Source organism: Macrobrachium nipponense, chromosome 18, assembly GCF_015104395.2.
Source record: "Macrobrachium nipponense isolate FS-2020 chromosome 18, ASM1510439v2, whole genome shotgun sequence".
Taxonomy (NCBI): domain Eukaryota; kingdom Metazoa; phylum Arthropoda; class Malacostraca; order Decapoda; family Palaemonidae; genus Macrobrachium; species Macrobrachium nipponense.
In genome coordinates this window covers 35,081,546-35,100,092 of record NC_087211.1, presented here as the reverse complement: position 1 = coordinate 35,100,092, position 18,547 = coordinate 35,081,546, and the positions used below count along the sequence as shown (strand labels likewise).

Here is an 18,547-nt window from a genome sequence, read left to right as displayed (position 1 = left end):
AGCCAAACTCGGTTGCCATATAAGCCCTTTGGGGAGGTCTCAGATCAGGAGACCACACTCAAGATTGTCTTCTTGCTAGCCTTTGCCTTGATGAAGTGTATAGGTGTTTCACAGCTTTTCCTATCTAGTCTGGCTCATAGAAAGGTTGGGATGTATCATTGTCATTTGTCCCTGAGTTTGTGTTGATGGCTGAGAAGCACTCAGTTTCTGATGAGAGGTATGAAAGCTTTCAGCTCCCTCATTCCTGGAAATGGTAAGTGCAAATGGTGACCTGGACACGATGCATCTTTGCCTGGTGTGAGCCATATGATATTATCTAAAAAGAAAACCTCTTAGAACTTATGTTCAGCAGATTACTGAGTACCTCATATACATACTTTCACTAAGACAAACTTTCCCTCTGGGGGAATATTGCTGTTAGAGATCCATACATGGTGTACTACCCCTCATGTGGTGCACTGTAAGCAGTACTTAAGGTTCTCTGTAGCATCCCTTTGGCCTCCAGCTGCAATCCCGCAATCCCTTTCCTTTTACTGTACCTTTGTTAATATTTTCTTTTTTCCATCTTACTTTCCTCTATCTCCTAACAAATGTTTCTTGATGCAACTGTTGGGTTTTCTTCCTTTTACGCCTTTAAAACCTCTACTTTCAGTTTCCGTTGCACCACTGAATGATCTCATGGGTCTCAGAGTTTGGTCTTTAGCTTAAATTTTATACTCCAATTCCAACCAAGACTAATTCCCCTCTCTCTCTCTTCTTCTCCTTCTCTTCCTCTCTTCTCTCTCCGCTCCCTCGCCCTCTCTCTTCCTCTCTCTCTCTCTCTCTCTCTCGTATGTTCTTGAGTTTGAGATGAAAACCCAAAGCCCTTCAGTTCCTTACTGGAGGTACAAGTGTTTAGAGGACCTGACAGTTTCTGATGGGAGGTACGAGAGTTTTATGGAATCCATCAGTTCTTAATGGGAGATACAAAAACTTTTAGAGCCACTCTGAGACTGTGTTGGTGGTGCTTTGGAGGAGATACCCTTATGCATGGTGTAAGCCATTGAGTACTATATTTGAAAAGAACCTGTTATCATAGGCCTGGGTGCTGGAGGCTTTTGTTAGTATGTACTGACAAGCACAAGAGAGAGGTGTCCCAGAACACCTTTTTTTCCAGCTCTGCAAAGTTATCAAATGGACACATGACTCCTCTGGCGAGAATTGTTAGTCATTTAGTGAGTGTGAGAGCCCACAATGTTAGGGGAATGTGATCTTCCTTTGTCCTTTGGAGAAACTTTTTTTTTTTTTCAGGTAATGAAGGCAGATGTCTGGAAATATTTAGCAGCCTTCACCTCATCTACCTGAAGAATGTTTCCCACAAATCCCTGGACACTTTCTCTTTGGAACCTTACTTGGCTGCTTGACATTTGGTGCAGGCTCCCATCTTGGACAGACAAGTTTGTTTGATATTTTAGCTTAGTCTCAGTCTGGAGTTATGAGTGAAGGTTTTTTGGTCTGTCCCTTCGACCTGTCATCTCCCCTGCTAGAACAGACTAAACAGCGAGCGTTCAGTCTTAGAGCTTCATCTATAATATATGTCTCCTTCTACTCTATCTTTTACCATGCTTAGGAAAGCATCTTTTTGACTGATATACCCTGACAGGGATGTTATCTGGTTCTCCTTGCTTTCCCTACTCAAAAGCAGCTGTACACCATCTCTGAGGCCTGTGGCCCCATACCACTCTGTCATCCTTGCGCTATCTGAGTAGGAGGTTACAGGTTTCTTTGACCCCATATTTGCTTTTTGCAACTAGAATCTTGGTATTTCCAGGTGGTTCATTCAACATTGTCTGTTGACGGAGATGATCTCCCGCCTAAGGAGTGAGTCTCTAACATGGAAGGTGATGGTTTGTGTTATTGTCAGAACTAATGACGAATTTTAGAAGTAATTTGAATTTTTGTGTAGGTTTAGAAACCAGAGCTTTTTAGCAAACTGCCCACCTCAACAACCCAGAGGACAAACTACTGATCCCCATATAACCACCAGTTAAACTGCCTTGGCAATAAGTTCAACAACTGTCTCTGGCCCATGTTGAAGGGTACTGCTGTAATAGGCTTTTGGTTGTATACCTAGGAAAATAATTACTTGAAAAATCTGTCATGTTATAGTGTTTTGGATGTAGCATTTTGCATTTTTTTATCATATTATTTTTTTCCTTATGGAAAGTTTTTTGTGGTTGTTGATAACTTGTATTTCCTTTTATATATTAGGAATAGGAATGTGATTTTTTCTTCTTTCAACTATTTCTTTGTTGTTCTAGGTTTTATTGTTAAATATTTATGGTGACCAGCTCATTGTCCTGACTGCTGATTGCCACATCACTGTGTATAATCTGCAACCAAAAGAAGCAAACTCAGGTATTTTGCATGTGATTTTTTGGTCTGTACTTTAATGTTTTACAATGTAAAATGCTTCTTAATACATACAGCATGTAGTTTAGAAATATACTTGGTCAGTATGTGAATGCACTTAGTTAACTTGCAAATGTACATGTTGAACTCATGATTACATGTATTTAAACTTGTGAATGCATGTTAGTGATCTATAGTTGCATGTTTGGTTTATGAATGCACTATTCAAGACACAGTAAACCATCTCTTTGCATTTCATGTTAGTAGTATTGATATTTGCTTAAAAATAAATTTTATTGTTTGGAAATGTTTGCAGCAGTAACACTAGAGGTATTTTATGCAAAAAGCATCTCAGATAAGCCACATTTCTTGAATCTTTTATGGTTAAATATGTGAAAATTAGCTTTTGAATTATTTTTTTATTCGTTTTAATATTTAACTGCAATGTTTTTAGGTAATTTTGAGTAATGTATGTTAGAGCCTTAGAAGTTTGAATAAGACTTAATTTGCTTTGAAAATTTACAGTGAGTTATTTTGAAATGGGATTGAAACTGTAAAAGATGTTTCGTGTTTGAAAAAGCTCTCTTTACGGTGAATATTTGTCCGAAGACTTCATAGATGAGAGCTATGATTTACAAAGTTACATTGTTTAGGTGATATAATTTGTAATTTGGTTTCGCTGCTACTAGTTCCTGTTTGCATACCAAAAATGGTTAATTGTTTTATTTAAACACTCAAGTTAGTTAGGGAAGAACAACTTACACCATTTTCTGGTCTAACTCTAAAGGAAAAGAGAAGGGAATTGGTCCCTAACCCTAAGGGAAGTGATAGACTGGCATTCTGAAAGACCAAGGATTTTAGGAACCATATAAAACTATGCAGGAAGAGAATAACCAAGGCATTAAGTTATTTTCTTGTTGTAATATTTTATTGTTGATGTCTTGCTCTTTTAAGCATGTTACAGACCAAGTCACTAGACCTTGTTGCAGGCATGATTTTACTGGTCATATTGGTCTATGCAATAATTTTTCATGATTTTCAATGTGTATGTAGAGGTCTTGACACCTCCTTAATCTCGGATAGTGTCACTGTTATATATGCTGTCTATTGTTTGTTGCTAATTATTAGAAATGCTGTGTAGATGTTATTGCTTACCATATCAAGGTGTAATTTGTCTAGCCATGCTTAAAATATCTTCCTTTTATAGAGAGACTTTGTTATTCTCTTTGGTAGTGTTGAATTTTTACGGTAATTTTGTTCCATTCCTGCATGTAAGTGTTGTTCAAAGCTTACCTGTGAGCTGATTAGTCTTATATGCTTGTCTTTCTAGAGAATCAGCACTAGGTGGCATCAGCTTTCAATATTTTTGTTCAAAGTTAAGGTAATTAGTTATACCTACCTGCCACTAACTTACTAACATCTTGTTAAAATTTAGACAAAAAATATTGATAATTAAAGTGAATTATTGGTGACATGTTATGCTTGCAAAGATCTTGCATGATGACGTTCTGTTGGTTAAAGGAGGCTGTGATGCAGTGTTATGACCCTCAGAATACGTATATAAAGAGAAGAGGATGCTAAGGTTCTAACTTCAAAAAAGTGAGGAAGGTTTGTAGGCTAAGGATGATGGCATTTTAACTTCAGAGAAGTGAGAAAGGTTTGTAGGTTATAGAGGATGGGGTTCTAACTTCAAAGAAAGTAGAAAGGTTTGTAGGTTATATGTAAGTGATTGGTTCTAACTTCAAAGAAGTGAGAAAGGTTTGTAAATTATGGATGATAGGGTTCTAACTTCAAAGAAGTGAGAAAGGTTTGTAGGTCATGGATGATAGGGTTCTAACTTCAAAGAATTTAGAAAGAGAAAAGAGATGTGCTGTAGTTAAGGGATGAAGCTGTCTAACTTAAAGAAGTGAGAAAGGTCTGTAGAGTGTTGATCTAACTTCAAAGAATTTAGAAAGGCTCGTAGGTTAAGGATGATGAAGCTGTCTAACTTTAAAGAAGTGAGAAAGGTTTGTAGATTGTTGATCTTAACTTCAAAGGCTGACGAAAGAGTTTTCCCCTGTTCCAATTGCTTTTTGATAATTTTAAAGTTCCATTTGAGAAACGTTTCAGTTTAGTTTTATAGCATATTTTGTGGTCAGTCAGTGAATATTGTGACAGACTATTTTTGCAGTATATTTTGAGACAGTAATGAGTTCAATACTAAGGAATCCATAATATTAAGCTGGGTATCATGGTACAGGTTTTAAAAGGTATTAAAAATAATAATGCTTTTTCAATTTTTTTTAACGAATTTTAATAACATACTGACATGTTGTTGGACTCTCAGCAGCGAAGTGTCATATTATACTGAATGTATCTAGGATGGAGTCATGTTTCTGTTTAGTGTATTTTCATCATATAATCATTTCATGTAGTGACCACTGCATCGTAATGTAATATATACATATGAACATTTTTGCTTTCTTTTCATGATGACAAGTTTATTCAGGGAAAAAGAAAAGAAAGTACCATGTGAGTAAGCGAAGCCAGAAAAAGCGCAACGAAAGTTTAAGTGAAGAAGATCCACTTTTCCCCCGTGGTTAGTTAATATGTGTGTGCTTGGTTGATGTTTTGGTTACTTTGTAGTTTTTTATTTATCCTCATTCCATTGCCAACATCTTGAAGAATAAGTGCTTTTCACAAAGTTCCTCTTTGTCACTTGTTTGTGTTAGTCTTTGACTATTTTGATTTGGTTGTGTGTAACTGCAGCACATATTGTACACCAGGATTGTTTCTGCAATTTCACCCTTCAGCTTCATTTTCTTTACCCTTTAAATCATTATTCAGCCTTGAGATAGAGGAGACCTATAATATCATGCAAACTCTTTCATTGTAGAAAGTATTCTCAGCTGGTCCTGAGCTGTTCCTCTATTCAAGGCTTTTTTGAGGGTTTAACTGGATAGAATATATGAAGGATGTCTGTTAGTGTCCAAAGTGTTCAAGTGATGGTGGTGGGAACTTGCAGTGTTGGAGTGAAGGTGAATTTTTTTCTTGTTATCTTTAGCCTGTCATTTTCTCTGATTATAATAAAGTTGATCAATGTTCTGGGATTAGTGCCATCAAAGCAGAATTTGTTGCTGGGGTAGTCATTAAAATTTATGAATTGTCATAATGCTCTCAAGCTAAGAATTCATTTTATGTTTTAGAAGTGTTATTCTCAAATTTTATTATCTCAATATATGGGATATAGTGTTGTCGTTGAATCTCACGTGATGCTACTTATGAATTGTTTGATGTATGCTGTAGTATGTTGTAATATCAAAATTCTCCTAAGTGTTTTTTCATGAGATATCTTCTTTGTCTTTAGCTTACCCATTTCTGTATTGAGTTCCTGTTTCCTATCAGCCTTCTCCACCTTCCAGACTTCTTAAACCTTTCTCCCACATGTCATTTGCTATTTTATCATTCCATTTGAACTATACCTTCCGGTTTTCCTTCCCTCCACCCCGTGCTCATAACCCTTTTACACTTCATATGTTTTCTCTACATAGCATGATCAAACCACTGTAGTCTTCATTCATGAGCCTTCTCTGATACTTCCCCTACCTTAACTGTTCCTATAATAAATTGATTTCTGATCTTATCTCTTTTCATGACTCCACACATACCTCTCGACATCCATTTTCTCTTCTTGAGCTTTCTTCATTGGCCATTTCTCAGCTCTGTAACCCATTGCTGGTCTAACTACACTTTTGTAAAACTTTCCTATAACCTTTGCACAAATACTCCTGTTGCACAATATCCCTGACAGCCTCCTCCAGTTTATCCAAGTAACTGTATTCTGTGGTTGATTGGATACAGAGAAAGAGGAAGGGAAATATTTTCATTTGAAATTACAGTTATATTATTATTATTATTACTTTAAAATATTAATAAACACCATAAAATTTCTCTCATCTCAGTACGAGAGAGGAGTTATCCATACATAAATGAAATGGAAAGGTTATTTTTATCTCTTTAAAATACTACCGCGCACGAATTTTGTAATCATCATTATTATTATTATTACTATTATTATTATTGACAACTGAAAACATCAATAAACATATTACATACTATTACCATAAAAATTCTTTCATCTCTGTAAAAGAGAGAGAGATGAAGAGAACGAGAGAGAGAGAGAGAGAGAGAGAGAGAGAGAGAGAGAGAGAGAGAGAGAGAGAGTGTTTATCTCTGTTTTCTCAGAAAATACTTCTAACACTTCCAGCATTGCAAAAGGGTGAGAAAGAGAGAGTTATCCTTAGTTAAAAGTGAAATGGATAGATTCTTGTATTTCCTTAAAATACTATCACATAATATGAATTTTGTAATCACAGTTATATTATTATTATTATTATTATTATTATTAATTTTTTTTTTGTGGTTTATCACAGTCCTCCAATTCGACTGGGTGGCATTTATAGTGTGGGGTTCTGGGTTGCATCCTGCCTCCTTAGGAGTCCATCACTCTTCTTACTATGTGCGCCGTTTCTAGGATCACACACTTTTGCATGGGTCCTGGAGCTACTTCAGCCTCTAGGTTTTCCTGATTCTTTTTCAGGGATCTTGGGATTGTGCCTAGTGTTCCTATGATTATGGGTACAATTTCCACTGGCATATCCCTATCCTTCTTATTTCTATTTTCAGGTCTTGATACTTATCCATTTTTTCCCTTTCTTTCTCTTCAACTCTGGTGTCCCATGGTATTGCGACATCAATGAGTGATACTTTCTTCTTGATTTTGTCAATCAACGTCACGTCTGGTCTGTTTGGACGTATCACCCTATCTGTTCTGATACCATAGTCCCGGAGGATCTTTGCGTGATCGTTTTCTATCACTCCTTCAGGTTGGTGCTCGTACCACTTATTACTGCAAGGTAGCTGATGTTTCTTGCACAGGCTCCAGTGGAGGGTTTTTGCTACTGAATCATGCCTCTTTTTGTACTGGTTCTGTGCAAGTGCCGGATATTCGCTTGCTATGTGGTTTATGGTCTCATTTTTCGTATTGCACTTCCTACATATGGGAGAGATGTTATTTCCATCTATCGTTCTTTGGATATATCTGGTTCTTAGGGCCTGATCTTGTGCCGCTGTTATCATTCCTTCAGTTTCCTTCTTTAGCTCTCCCCTCTGTAACCATTGCCATGTGTCGTCGCTGGCCAGTTCTTTAGTCTGTCTCATGTATTGTCCGTGCATTGGTTTGTTGTGCCATTCCTCTGTTCTGTTTGTCATTCTCCTGTCTCTGTATATTTCTGGGTCTTCGTCTACTTTTATCAGTCCTTTTTCCCATGCACTCTTGAGCCACTCGTTTTCACTGGTTTTCAGATATTGCCCCAGTGCTCTGTTCTCAATGTTGACGCAGTCCTCTATGCTTAGTAGTCCTCTCCCTCCTTCCTTTCGTGTTATGTATAGTCTGTCCGTATTTGCTCTTGGGTGTAGTGCTATGTGTATTGTCATATGTTTCCTAGTTTTCTGGTCTATGTTGCGGAGTTCTGCCTTCGTCCATTCCACTATTCCTGCGCTGTATCTGATTACTGGCACTGCCCATGTGTTTATGGCTTTTATCATATTTCCGGCATTGAGTTTTGACTTGAGTATCGCCTTGAGTCTCTGCATATATTCTTTTCTGATCGTGTCCTTCATCTCTTGGTGTTTTATATCCCCTCCTTCCATTATTCCCAGGTATTTGAATCCCGTCTCATCTATGTGTTGATAGGTGCGCCATCTGGTAGCTTTATCCTTCTCGTCCTTGTTACTTTGCCGTTTTGTATGTGAACTAAGGTGCATTTTCTATTCCAAACTCCATCCTGAGATGTCCCCCATACAATCCTTACAGTCCTGGATTAGGGTATCTATTTCCTTGATGCTTTTACCATACAGCTTGATGTCGTCCATGAACATCAGATGGTTAATTCTGTTGCCTCTTTTCTTGAGTTGGTACCCAGCATCCATCTTCTGCAGTATTTTTGTCATGGGAATCATGGCTGCTACGAAGAGTAGTGGGGACAGTGAGTTGCCCTGGAAGATCCCTCTCCTGATATTAACCTCTGCTAGTCTTATTCCAGAGCTTGTAAGTATTGTATTCCAATTGTGCATTGAATTTTTGAGGAAGCTGATGGTGTTTTCCTCCTCCCCATATATTTTCAGGCATTCTATTAGCTATGTGTGGTATCATGTCGAAGGCTTTCTTATAGTCTATCCATGCCATGCTTAGGTTGGTTTTCCTTCTCTTACTGTTCTTCATTACCATTTTGTCTATCAGGAGCTGGTCTTTTGTGCCCCTACACTTCCTTCTGCAGCCTTTCTGTTGGTGGGGGATGGTGTTTGTATCCTCTAGGTAGTTGTATAGCCTTTCGCTGATGATACCTGTTAGTAACTTCCACATTATTGGTAGGCAGGTGATAGGCCTGTAGTTACTGGCTATATTTCCCTTACTCCTGTCTTTCTGGACTAAGGATGTTCTTCCTGTGGTCATCCATTTGGGTGCATGGTGATTTGTGATACAATGCTGGAGTAACATGTTCTGCTATTCTTGGGTGTAGGGCCTTGAAGTTTTTGAGCCAGTATCCATGGACTTCATCGGGACCTGGGGCTTTCCAGTTGGGTATTTTCTTTAGTTGGTGTCTGACTGTGTCTGTCGTGATATCAGTGAATCTTTGTTTTATTCTCCCTGTTTCTTCTGCCTTGACTTCCTGGAGCCATGTTGCATGTTTGTTGTGTGATACCGGATTACTCCATATGTTTTCCCAGTGTCTCTTACTTGGTTCAGCTTCAGGAATTTCTTGGTGGTTGTCTTCCCCTCTTAGTTGGCTGTATAGTCTTTTCTGGTTGGTTCTGTATAGTTTGTTCTGTTGGTTTACCTTATTCCTGTTCATGTATCGTTGGATCTTATGTGCTTTGGCTTTAACCCTCTGTTTTACATCCTCCATTGTGTTGTTTAGTCCCCTCTCGTGTACTTTTTATTTCTCGTTCAGTTTCCTTCCTCCCTTGTTTTCTGCTTTCTTAGCCTTTTTCTGCCATCTCTTTCAGTTTACTCAAGTCAGATCTCATCACCATGATTTGCTTTTCCAGGCGCCTTTTTCCAAGGCGGTTGCTGTTTTGTTTTCTGTTGGGTTGGTTGTGCTGGTGTGTTGGTGTTCGGTCCCCATCAGTTCTTGCTACTAATCTTGCTCCTGCATATGTCAAGTTATTTGTTTCTGTGATTATGGTGTGTGTATTAATCTCATTATTTCATTGACCTCACTTATTATTATTATTATTATTATTATTATTATTATTATTATTTTTTTTTTTTTTTTTTTTTTTTTTTTTTTCTATCACAGTCCTCCAATTCGACTGGGTGGTATTTATAGTGTGGGGTTCCGGGTTTGCATCCTGCCTCCTTAGAGTCTATCACTTTTTTTTCTTACTATGTGCCGTTTCTAGGATCACACTCTTCTGCATGAGGCCCGGAGCTACTTCAGCCTCTAGTTTTTCTAGATTCCTTCTTTTCACGATCTTGGGATCGTGCCTAGTGCTCCTATGATTATGGGTACGATTTCCACTGGCATATCCCATATCCTCCTTCATTTCTATTTTCAGATCTTGATACTTATCCATTTTTTCCCCCTCTTTCTCTTCAACTCTGGTGTCCTATGGTATTGCGACATCAATGAGTGATACTTTCTTCTGGTCTGTTTGCACGTATCACCCTATCCGTCCTGATACCATAGTCCCAGAGGATCTTTGCGTGATCGTTTTCTATCACTCCCTCAGGTTGGTGCTCGTACCACTTATTACTGCAAGGTAGCTGATGTTTCTTGCAACAATGGCTCCAGTGGAGGGCTTTGCCACTGAATCATGCCTTTTTTCTACTGGTTCTGTGCAAGTGCCGGGCATTCGCTTGCTATGTGGTTTATGGTCTCATTTTTTCCGTATTGCACTTCCTACATATGGGAGAGATGTTATTTCCATCTATCGTTCTTTGAACATATCTGGTTCTTAGGGCCTGATCTTGTGCCGCTGTTATCATTCCTTCAGTTTCCTTCTTTAGCTCTCCCCTCTGTAGCCATTGCCATGTGTCATCGCTGGCTAGTTCTTTAGTCTGTCTCATATCTTGTCCGTGCATTGGTTTGTTGTGCCAGTCCTCTGTTCTGTCTGTCATTCTCCTCTGTCTGTATATTTCTGGGTCTTCGTCTACTTTTATTAGTCCTTCTTCCCATGCACTCTTTAGCCACTCGTCTTCACTGGTTTTCAGATATTGCCCCAGTGCTCTGTTCTCGATGTTGACGCAGTCCTCTATACTTAGTAGTCCTCTCCCTCCTTCCTTTCGTGTTATGTATAGTCTGTCTGTATTTGCTCTTGGGTGTAGTGCTTTGTGTATTGTCATATGTTTCCTGGTTTTCTGATCTACGCTGCGGAGTTCTTCCTTCGCCTTGTTCATCCATTCCATATTCCTGCGCTGTATCTGATTACGCTGGCACTGCTCATGTGTTATGGCTTTTATCATATTTCCGGCGTTTGGAGTTTTGACTTGAGTATCGCCTTGAGTCTCTGCATATATTCTTTCCTGATTGTGTCCTTCATCTCTTGGTGTTTTTTTAATATATCCCCTCCTTCCATTATTCCTAGGTATTTGTATCCTGTCTCATCTATGTGTTTGATGTTGCTCCCATCTGGTAGCTTTATCCCTTCAGTTCTCGTTACTTTGCCGTTTTGTATGTTGACTAAGGTGCATTTTTCTATTCCAAACTTCATCCTGATGTCCCCAGATACAATCCTTACAGTCTGGATTAGGGTATCTATTTCCTTGATGCTCTTACCATACAGCTTGATGTCGTCCATGAACATCAGATGGTTAATTCTGTTGCCTCTTTCTTGAGTGGTACCCGGCATCCATCTTCTGTAGTACTTTTGTCATGGGAATCATGGCTACTACGAAGAGTAGTGGGGACAGTGGAGTTGCATGGAAGATCCCTCTCCTGATATTAACCTCTGCTAGTCTTATTCCAGAGCTTGTAAGTATTGTATTCCAGTTGCGCATTGTATTTTGAGGAAGCTGATGTTGTTTTCCTCTGACCCATATATTTTCAGGCATTCTATTAGCCTATGTGTGGTATCATGGTCGAAGGTCTTTCTTATAGTCTATCCATAGCCATGCTTAGGTTGGTTTTCCTTCTCCTACTGTTCTTCATTACCATTTAGTCTATCAGGAGCTCGGTCTTTTGTGCCCCTACACTTCCTTCTGCAGCCTTTCTGTTGGTGGGGGATGGTGTTTGTCTCCTCTAAGTAATTGTATAGCCTTTCACTGATGATACCTGTTAGTAACTTCCACATTATTGGTAGGCAGGTGAAAGGCCTGTAGTTACTGGCTATATTTCCCTTACTCTTGTCTTTTTTGTACTAGGATGTTCTTCTGTGGTCATCCATTTGGGTGCATGGTGATTTGAGATATAATGCTGGAGTTGTTCTGCTATTCGTGGGTGTATGGCCTTGAAGTTTTTGAGCCAGTATCCATGGACTTCATCGGGACCTGGGGCTTTCCAGTTTGGCATTTTCTTTAGTTGGTGTCTGACTGTGTCTGTCGTGATCTCTGTGAATCTTTGTTTTATTCTCCCTGTTTCTTCTTCCTTGACTTCCTGGAGCCATGTTGCATGTTTGTTGTGTGATACCGGATTACTCCATATGTTTTCCCAGAGTCTCTTACTTGGTTCGGCTTCAGGAATTTCTTGGTGGTTGTCTTCCCTCTTAGTTGGCTGTATAGCCTTTTCTGGTTGGTTCCGAATAGTTTGTTCTGTTGGTATTATTATTATTATTATTATTATTATTATTATTATTATTATTATTATTATTTATTATTTAAAAATATTAAGAAACAAATTTATACATACGTGTACCATAAAAATCTCCCATCTCAGTAAAGAGAGAGAGATGAGAGGCAGATGAGAGAGAGAGAGAGAGAGAGAGAGAGAGGAGAGAGATGAGAGAGAGACGAGAGAGAGAGAGAGAGAAGAGAGAGAGGGAGAGAGAGAGAGAGAGAGAGAGAAACACTCCCTCCCCTCCTGTCACATTACTTATATATTTAACAACTGTTGGACCTCAGCTTGGACCTGGAGTTTCGAAAGAAAGATGCGTGAAGACTTGGAGTTCATTCATTCTTACATAATTTTTTAATTTATAAACTAAAATCTTACTAATTCTCAGTAGTATTTTCTTTAATGAATTGATTGCTCTTTACATTAATATTAATATTTGAAAATTAGTAAATCATTTATTTATCATACAAAAAACAGACATCACTGTGAGAGAGAGAGAGAGAGAAAGAGAGAGAGAGAGAGGAGAGAGAGAAGAGAGAGAGAGAAGGAGACGAGAGAGAGAGAGAGAGAGAGAGAGAGAGAGAGGAGAGAATTATTATTGTTATTATGTGATATCATTTTATCTTATTAAACTTACAAACACAGTATTGATCAATATTGATATTTGAAAATTTCTAAATCATTTTTGTATCATAAAAATGTATTTAGGCATGAAAAATAAACATCAAAATACAACTAATTGGTTGATTAATTATTGTCAGAAAATCCTTGAAGAATATATATATATATATATATATATATATATATATATATATATATATATATATATATATATATATATATATATATATATTCCTTCGGGCAAAAACCTCTATTTATACATAGCAATCACGTTTTGTATACTTCGTGATCAAGTTATTCATATATATGTAGTATGTATATATATTATATATATATATATATATATATATATATATATATATATATATATATATATATATATATATATATATATATATATATATATATATATATATATATAGAGATATAGAGATATAGAGATATAGAGTAGAGATAGTATAGTATACATACGCACGCACACGCACGCACACACTCAGAGGCGGCCTTCGGTTAGCGGCAGGTGTTCCGTTCCTGGCCACCGACGCTAAGTGATTTTTGATGCTAACCGATTTTTAAAGCCTACGGCCGCCGCACACCTTCTTTCGAAATTCTAAACCAGTTATCAGTGCCCTAGACCAATCAAACAGCGCCGTAATCCCGCGATGGTGCAATGAGTAAAATTATATTTATGCAGTATAGTGCTATAGAATTTACTGTACAGTACATTATGTTACGAAATAAGAATCTCGTATTTACAGTGGTACCTCGACATACGAAAGGCTCAACTTACGAAAAACTCGAGATACGAAAGCAAATCCGAAAAATTTTACAGCTCTACATACGAAAAGTTTTCAAGATACGAAAGGTTGTTGCTGATAAGTCCCGAGATTCGCCCGGACCACCGAGAACAATTTTAAAACTCCTGCGCCGCCAACTGAGTAAACTCGCCACCATCCTCCTGCTCTCCCATTGGTTACTGATGCTAGTCACCCCATAAGGTCCTGCTCTCCTATTGGTCAGCATCTACCCCTTGTGCTTTAAGTATTCTATTGGTAAAAGGATGCTGTAAATTGAAAAACTTATTCATGCAATACATTTAATAAAAAAAAAAAAAATTAGATAAAGATAGAATAAAGAATAGAAATGAATGGTCATTATACTGTTTGGTAGTTTCAGTAGTTGAAGAGAGATAATGAAAATTTATGGCTTACTGTGTAAAGTGATTGCTTGGCGATCGTTCGATACTTGTAAGTGCTGGATGTAAACAGAAGTTTGGAAGCTTTTTTTTTGTTTGTTTATTATAGTTAATGGTTACTTAATATTATTTGAAATGAGTACATGCAATACATTTAATAAAAAAACTTGTGAATTAGATATCATAAAATATAAAATAAATCAGACTGCCAACAAATACGTATTTTTAGAATTCTTCTTCTGTGTTATTATTACGTTACGTATACGTATGTTTCATTATAGCTGTCAGTAACTCGGTATCTCCATTAGGTAAAGATAGAATAAAGAATAGAAATGAATGGTTATTATATTGTTTTGTTTGGTAGTTTCATTAGTTGAAGAGAAATACTAATGAAAATTTATGGCTTACTGTGTGCTAGGAAAAATGATTGCTTGGCGTTCGTTCGGTACTCGTAAGAAGTAAGACGGGTCAGAGCTGAATGTAAACAATCGATTGGAAGGTTTTTTTTTTTTTTTTTTTTTTTTTTTTGTGTGTGTGTGTATTATAGTTAATGATTAATTAATAATTATTTGAAATGAGTACATACTGATTATTTATACATTTTATTGGCATATTCTAAGCTTTTAGCTCTTAGGTTTAGATGTCAGAATCATAGACTAGGCTACAGTAGCAACCGCTAACATAGGCTAGGCTTATTGCTAAGGGACATATGCTAAAGTCCTAATATATGCAGTAAAAATGGGGTTGAACATTACATGCAGTTGAATATTACTCAAGTATGTACAGTATTTTGCCTTTTTGGAGTTATATTTCTTCCGTCGGATCGGTGTCGTAACCCTAGAACATGTGTTTTAGGCCTGGAAATATAATTTACTTGGGTGTTTTTGGAGGGCTTGGAACGGATTAGCCATTTTACATGTAAAATGTGGTCCAAGATACGAAAACTTCATGATACGAAGGGCGCCTCAGAACTGATTAATTCCGTATCTCGAGGTACTACTGTATTTGGTATGCGTGAAACCCAAAGCGTTAAGGCAAACTTATAACGCACAATCTCTCTCTCTCTCTCTCTCTCTCTCTCTCTCTCTCTCTCTCTCTCTCTCTCTCTCTCTCTCTCTCTCTAAGCGACCGCTGGTATAGCCTTCGCTCTCTCTCTCTCTCTCTCTCCATCCTAACAGGTCACCAAATGAGAGTTAGAGATATAAAAATATAATATTTATTTAACAATGGAAAGATAATAATTCAAGTCTCACAGACTAACTAACTCGGTTAAACCCCCAGTATGCAAATGTCTTAATCAGTAATTAGTCACACCAATCTCCTCTCCACCCCCGGGACCCTCGGCCCCCTTGGACTCTCGGTCCCCTTGCCAGAATCGTCTGTTACAAAGACAGGAGAACACACAATTAAGTATACACACTTGTAAAGACAAAGTCAATAGCTTAAATGGAACATGACATTTTTACAAATGTCAAACAGACAACAAGCCATCCATTTACCTAAAGTAACTTAACACTTACCCATCTCCAGCCCAGAAATCACACAAATAATGAAATAAACTTTCGCAGAGCTATCCCCAGCATTCTGCCTTTCTCTCACGGACCTCTCTGAAAGTCTCCCCATAGACTTGGCTAAAGATGCCATTATCAATGGACATAGTTCGTACATGTACATATGAACTCACACAAAACTGGTAACAACCAGTTTCTAAAGGCACTTGAACAAGACCCCATGAACTGACGAACGTTGACCCGCTTAAACTATGCACTTTCATATCACGCCTTCCCAGAAATAACTTATCAGCTTTCTCAGGTCATTGCTTTCGCTCTGTCTCTATGGGTAATCTGCACATTCCCAAAAGGTCACAGCACATCACATTGGCATATTAAACATATTAATTATAACCCCTTTCATCTCACAATTATAGTATTATAAATACTACTGTAAAGTGAAAAAAGCCTAGATTTAATCCTTTGGGTGTCTAGCGAAAGTAAAGATATAATAAGTTTTATACAGTGTATAGATAGCTGCCGTGTTCAAGTTACGCTAATTTGTCTTACGATAATTTGATTTTATGAGAGACCAAATTACAGTAGCCTAACTTTATCCCATCTTCTAGTTACAAGTTCAAAAAACAGCAAAAGAGAAAAGAGAATGATAAAAGTATGGTTTCAACGTTATACTCGTTGCGTAAACGTGTACAGCCATGAACAACTGAATGAGAAATAACTTTTGGTTTTGTTTTTAAGCACAACTGAATTGGAATTCAAACATCCGTTTGGCTTGTATTTCAATCATTGTACTATAGTACACTATTACCATAGTTGTTATAAATGACGTTATGTACAATAGGACTGAGATACGTATCTTGATGTAATAACTTTATTCGCTATAGATCAAAGATCAATATAGATCAAAGATCAGTCGGGAAATTTACTGTTAAATTTAAACCTAGTTATAACTGAAGCTGAGAAAACTGTTCAAGCTGCTAATGATTATTATTGTGCATCGGCAACAAGGATAAAACTCCTGTAAGCGTATGCTATCAAACACAACCGTAGATAAAATTGAGCTAAAATTATTTTAATCAAAACTAATGTGCTTGAAAGAACACATTTTACTGTTGGTTTCACGCCGATATAAGATAAATAACGTAAAGTTCGTATCATGATGATATAAAGGAAAATTGCGAACGGAATCACATAATTTTTTTACTCAGTAAACATGCTGCCAACGTAATCTTAACGAAAAAAAAAATTAGTTCACAATCACAACGAGACATTTTCAATTCATATTTCCACCTAAAAATAGCCTTGTCTCATATAAGATATTCATTTATGCTAACTAGAAGCAAGAAAATTCGCTCAGAATTGCATTAATCATGGCGAAACAAACTCTTATTCGCCATCAGCTGATTTCAAACCAGAACATTGGCCGCTCCGCGGAATACTGGCTTAGATTTGCGGTAGTATTTTATAATACAATAATATGAGAATATATACAATATTATTAGATACAGTGAAGTAATGTATAACTTTTTAAATGATTTATGGAAAAGATGCATATTTACTTTTTCTTCTGTGCTTATCTTAATTTTCGTGACTATGCCATCTACATAGCAGCGGTATCTCGAACTCGTACGGCCGTACCTCAATTTTCTGCTAAAGTAACAAGGCCAAAAATCAACCGAGTTGCCCAGTTATATTTTGTACTTCTATCCTATGGAAAAACAAACATATTGCAGTGTTATGAAATCGAATGTATAGATGAGTTTTGTCTTTTAAAATTATATATATATATATATATATATATATATATATATATATATATATATATATATATATATATATATATTATATATATATATATATATATATTATATATATATATATATATATATACAGGCAGTCCCCGGGTTACGACGGGGGTTCCGTTCTTGAGACCGTCGTAAGCCGAAAATCGTCGTAAGCCGGAACGACGCTTGGAAATATGTCTTGAAACTAATAAAAAAGTTATAAAAACCTTACTTGTAATCCTTTGGTTACACTACATGTTGTTTCCTGTAGTTTTATGTACAACCTGGAGTTATTTTCATAAAAGAATGCTGGTTCTTGAAGGTAAAAAACTATTGTAATCCTCGGTGGACACTACATTCTTGAAGTTTTATGTACAACCTGGAGTGATTTTGCAAAATCTTGAGGGCTACAAAACAGCTGATTACTATTTACGTATCATATAGACTAATTAAATTAAAATGTATCTTTAAATAGGCTTATATATTAGTTATCAAACAAAACATTTCCTGCCATGAGTCAGAGGCCGTTTAAGTAAACGAACACTTCTCTGTCCTATCTGTTCAGAAAATAAACGTTACGTCAATCCCCGAGAAACCATTGTTGCCAAGCGTCTCTCTCTCTCTCTCTCTCTTCTCTCTCATCTTCTCTCTCTCTCTGATCAAATTACAATGGAAACTTGACATACGATTGCCCTAATATACGAATGTTTTGAGATATAACAGAAAATTTGCGAAAATAACAAGCTTTGATATACAACGAAATATTTGAGATACGATTTTGATAAATGGCGTTCAGTCTGTTTGTTTGTTGGTGCTGCATGTTAACACGTCGTTGTTTAGTTCGTTGTATTTGCGCCTATTTTTCGTGTTATTTTGTCTATTTTATTATTAACCATGGTCTCAAAGCTAAAGACAAAGCAGGTGAAGAAAAAACCCAAGAAAATGATTTCGATGGAAGCAAAACATGAAATTATAGCAAAGCATGAACGTGGCGTTCGTATCGTCGATTTGGCAAACGAGTATGGTCGAAATCCTTCTACAATATCCACGATCATCAAGCAGAAGGAAGCTATAAAAACCCCCGAGACATTGTTGCCAAAGCGTCTCTCTCTCTCTCTCTCTCTCTCTCTCTCTCATCTCTCTCTCGTCTCTCTCTCTCTCTCTCTCTCTCTGATCAAATTACGTACTGGATAATGTCTCTCTTTGGATACTTCGATTTTGCCAAATATTGAG

The 18,547-nt window shown here is 37.1% G+C and overlaps 1 protein-coding gene across 2 annotated transcripts in view; it reads left to right on the top strand.

Moving 5' to 3' along the window:
• LOC135196961 (guanine nucleotide exchange factor subunit Rich-like) overlaps positions 1-18,547 on the top strand; it is a 387,875-nt gene that overhangs the window by 166,801 nt on the left and 202,527 nt on the right. For both annotated transcript variants that reach the window (XM_064223819.1, XM_064223820.1), the window contains exons 12-13: positions 2,301-2,397; positions 4,871-4,969. In XM_064223819.1, coding sequence (XP_064079889.1) covers positions 2,301-2,397; positions 4,871-4,969 — 196 coding nt within the window. The remainder of the gene's footprint in view (positions 1-2,300; positions 2,398-4,870; positions 4,970-18,547) is intronic.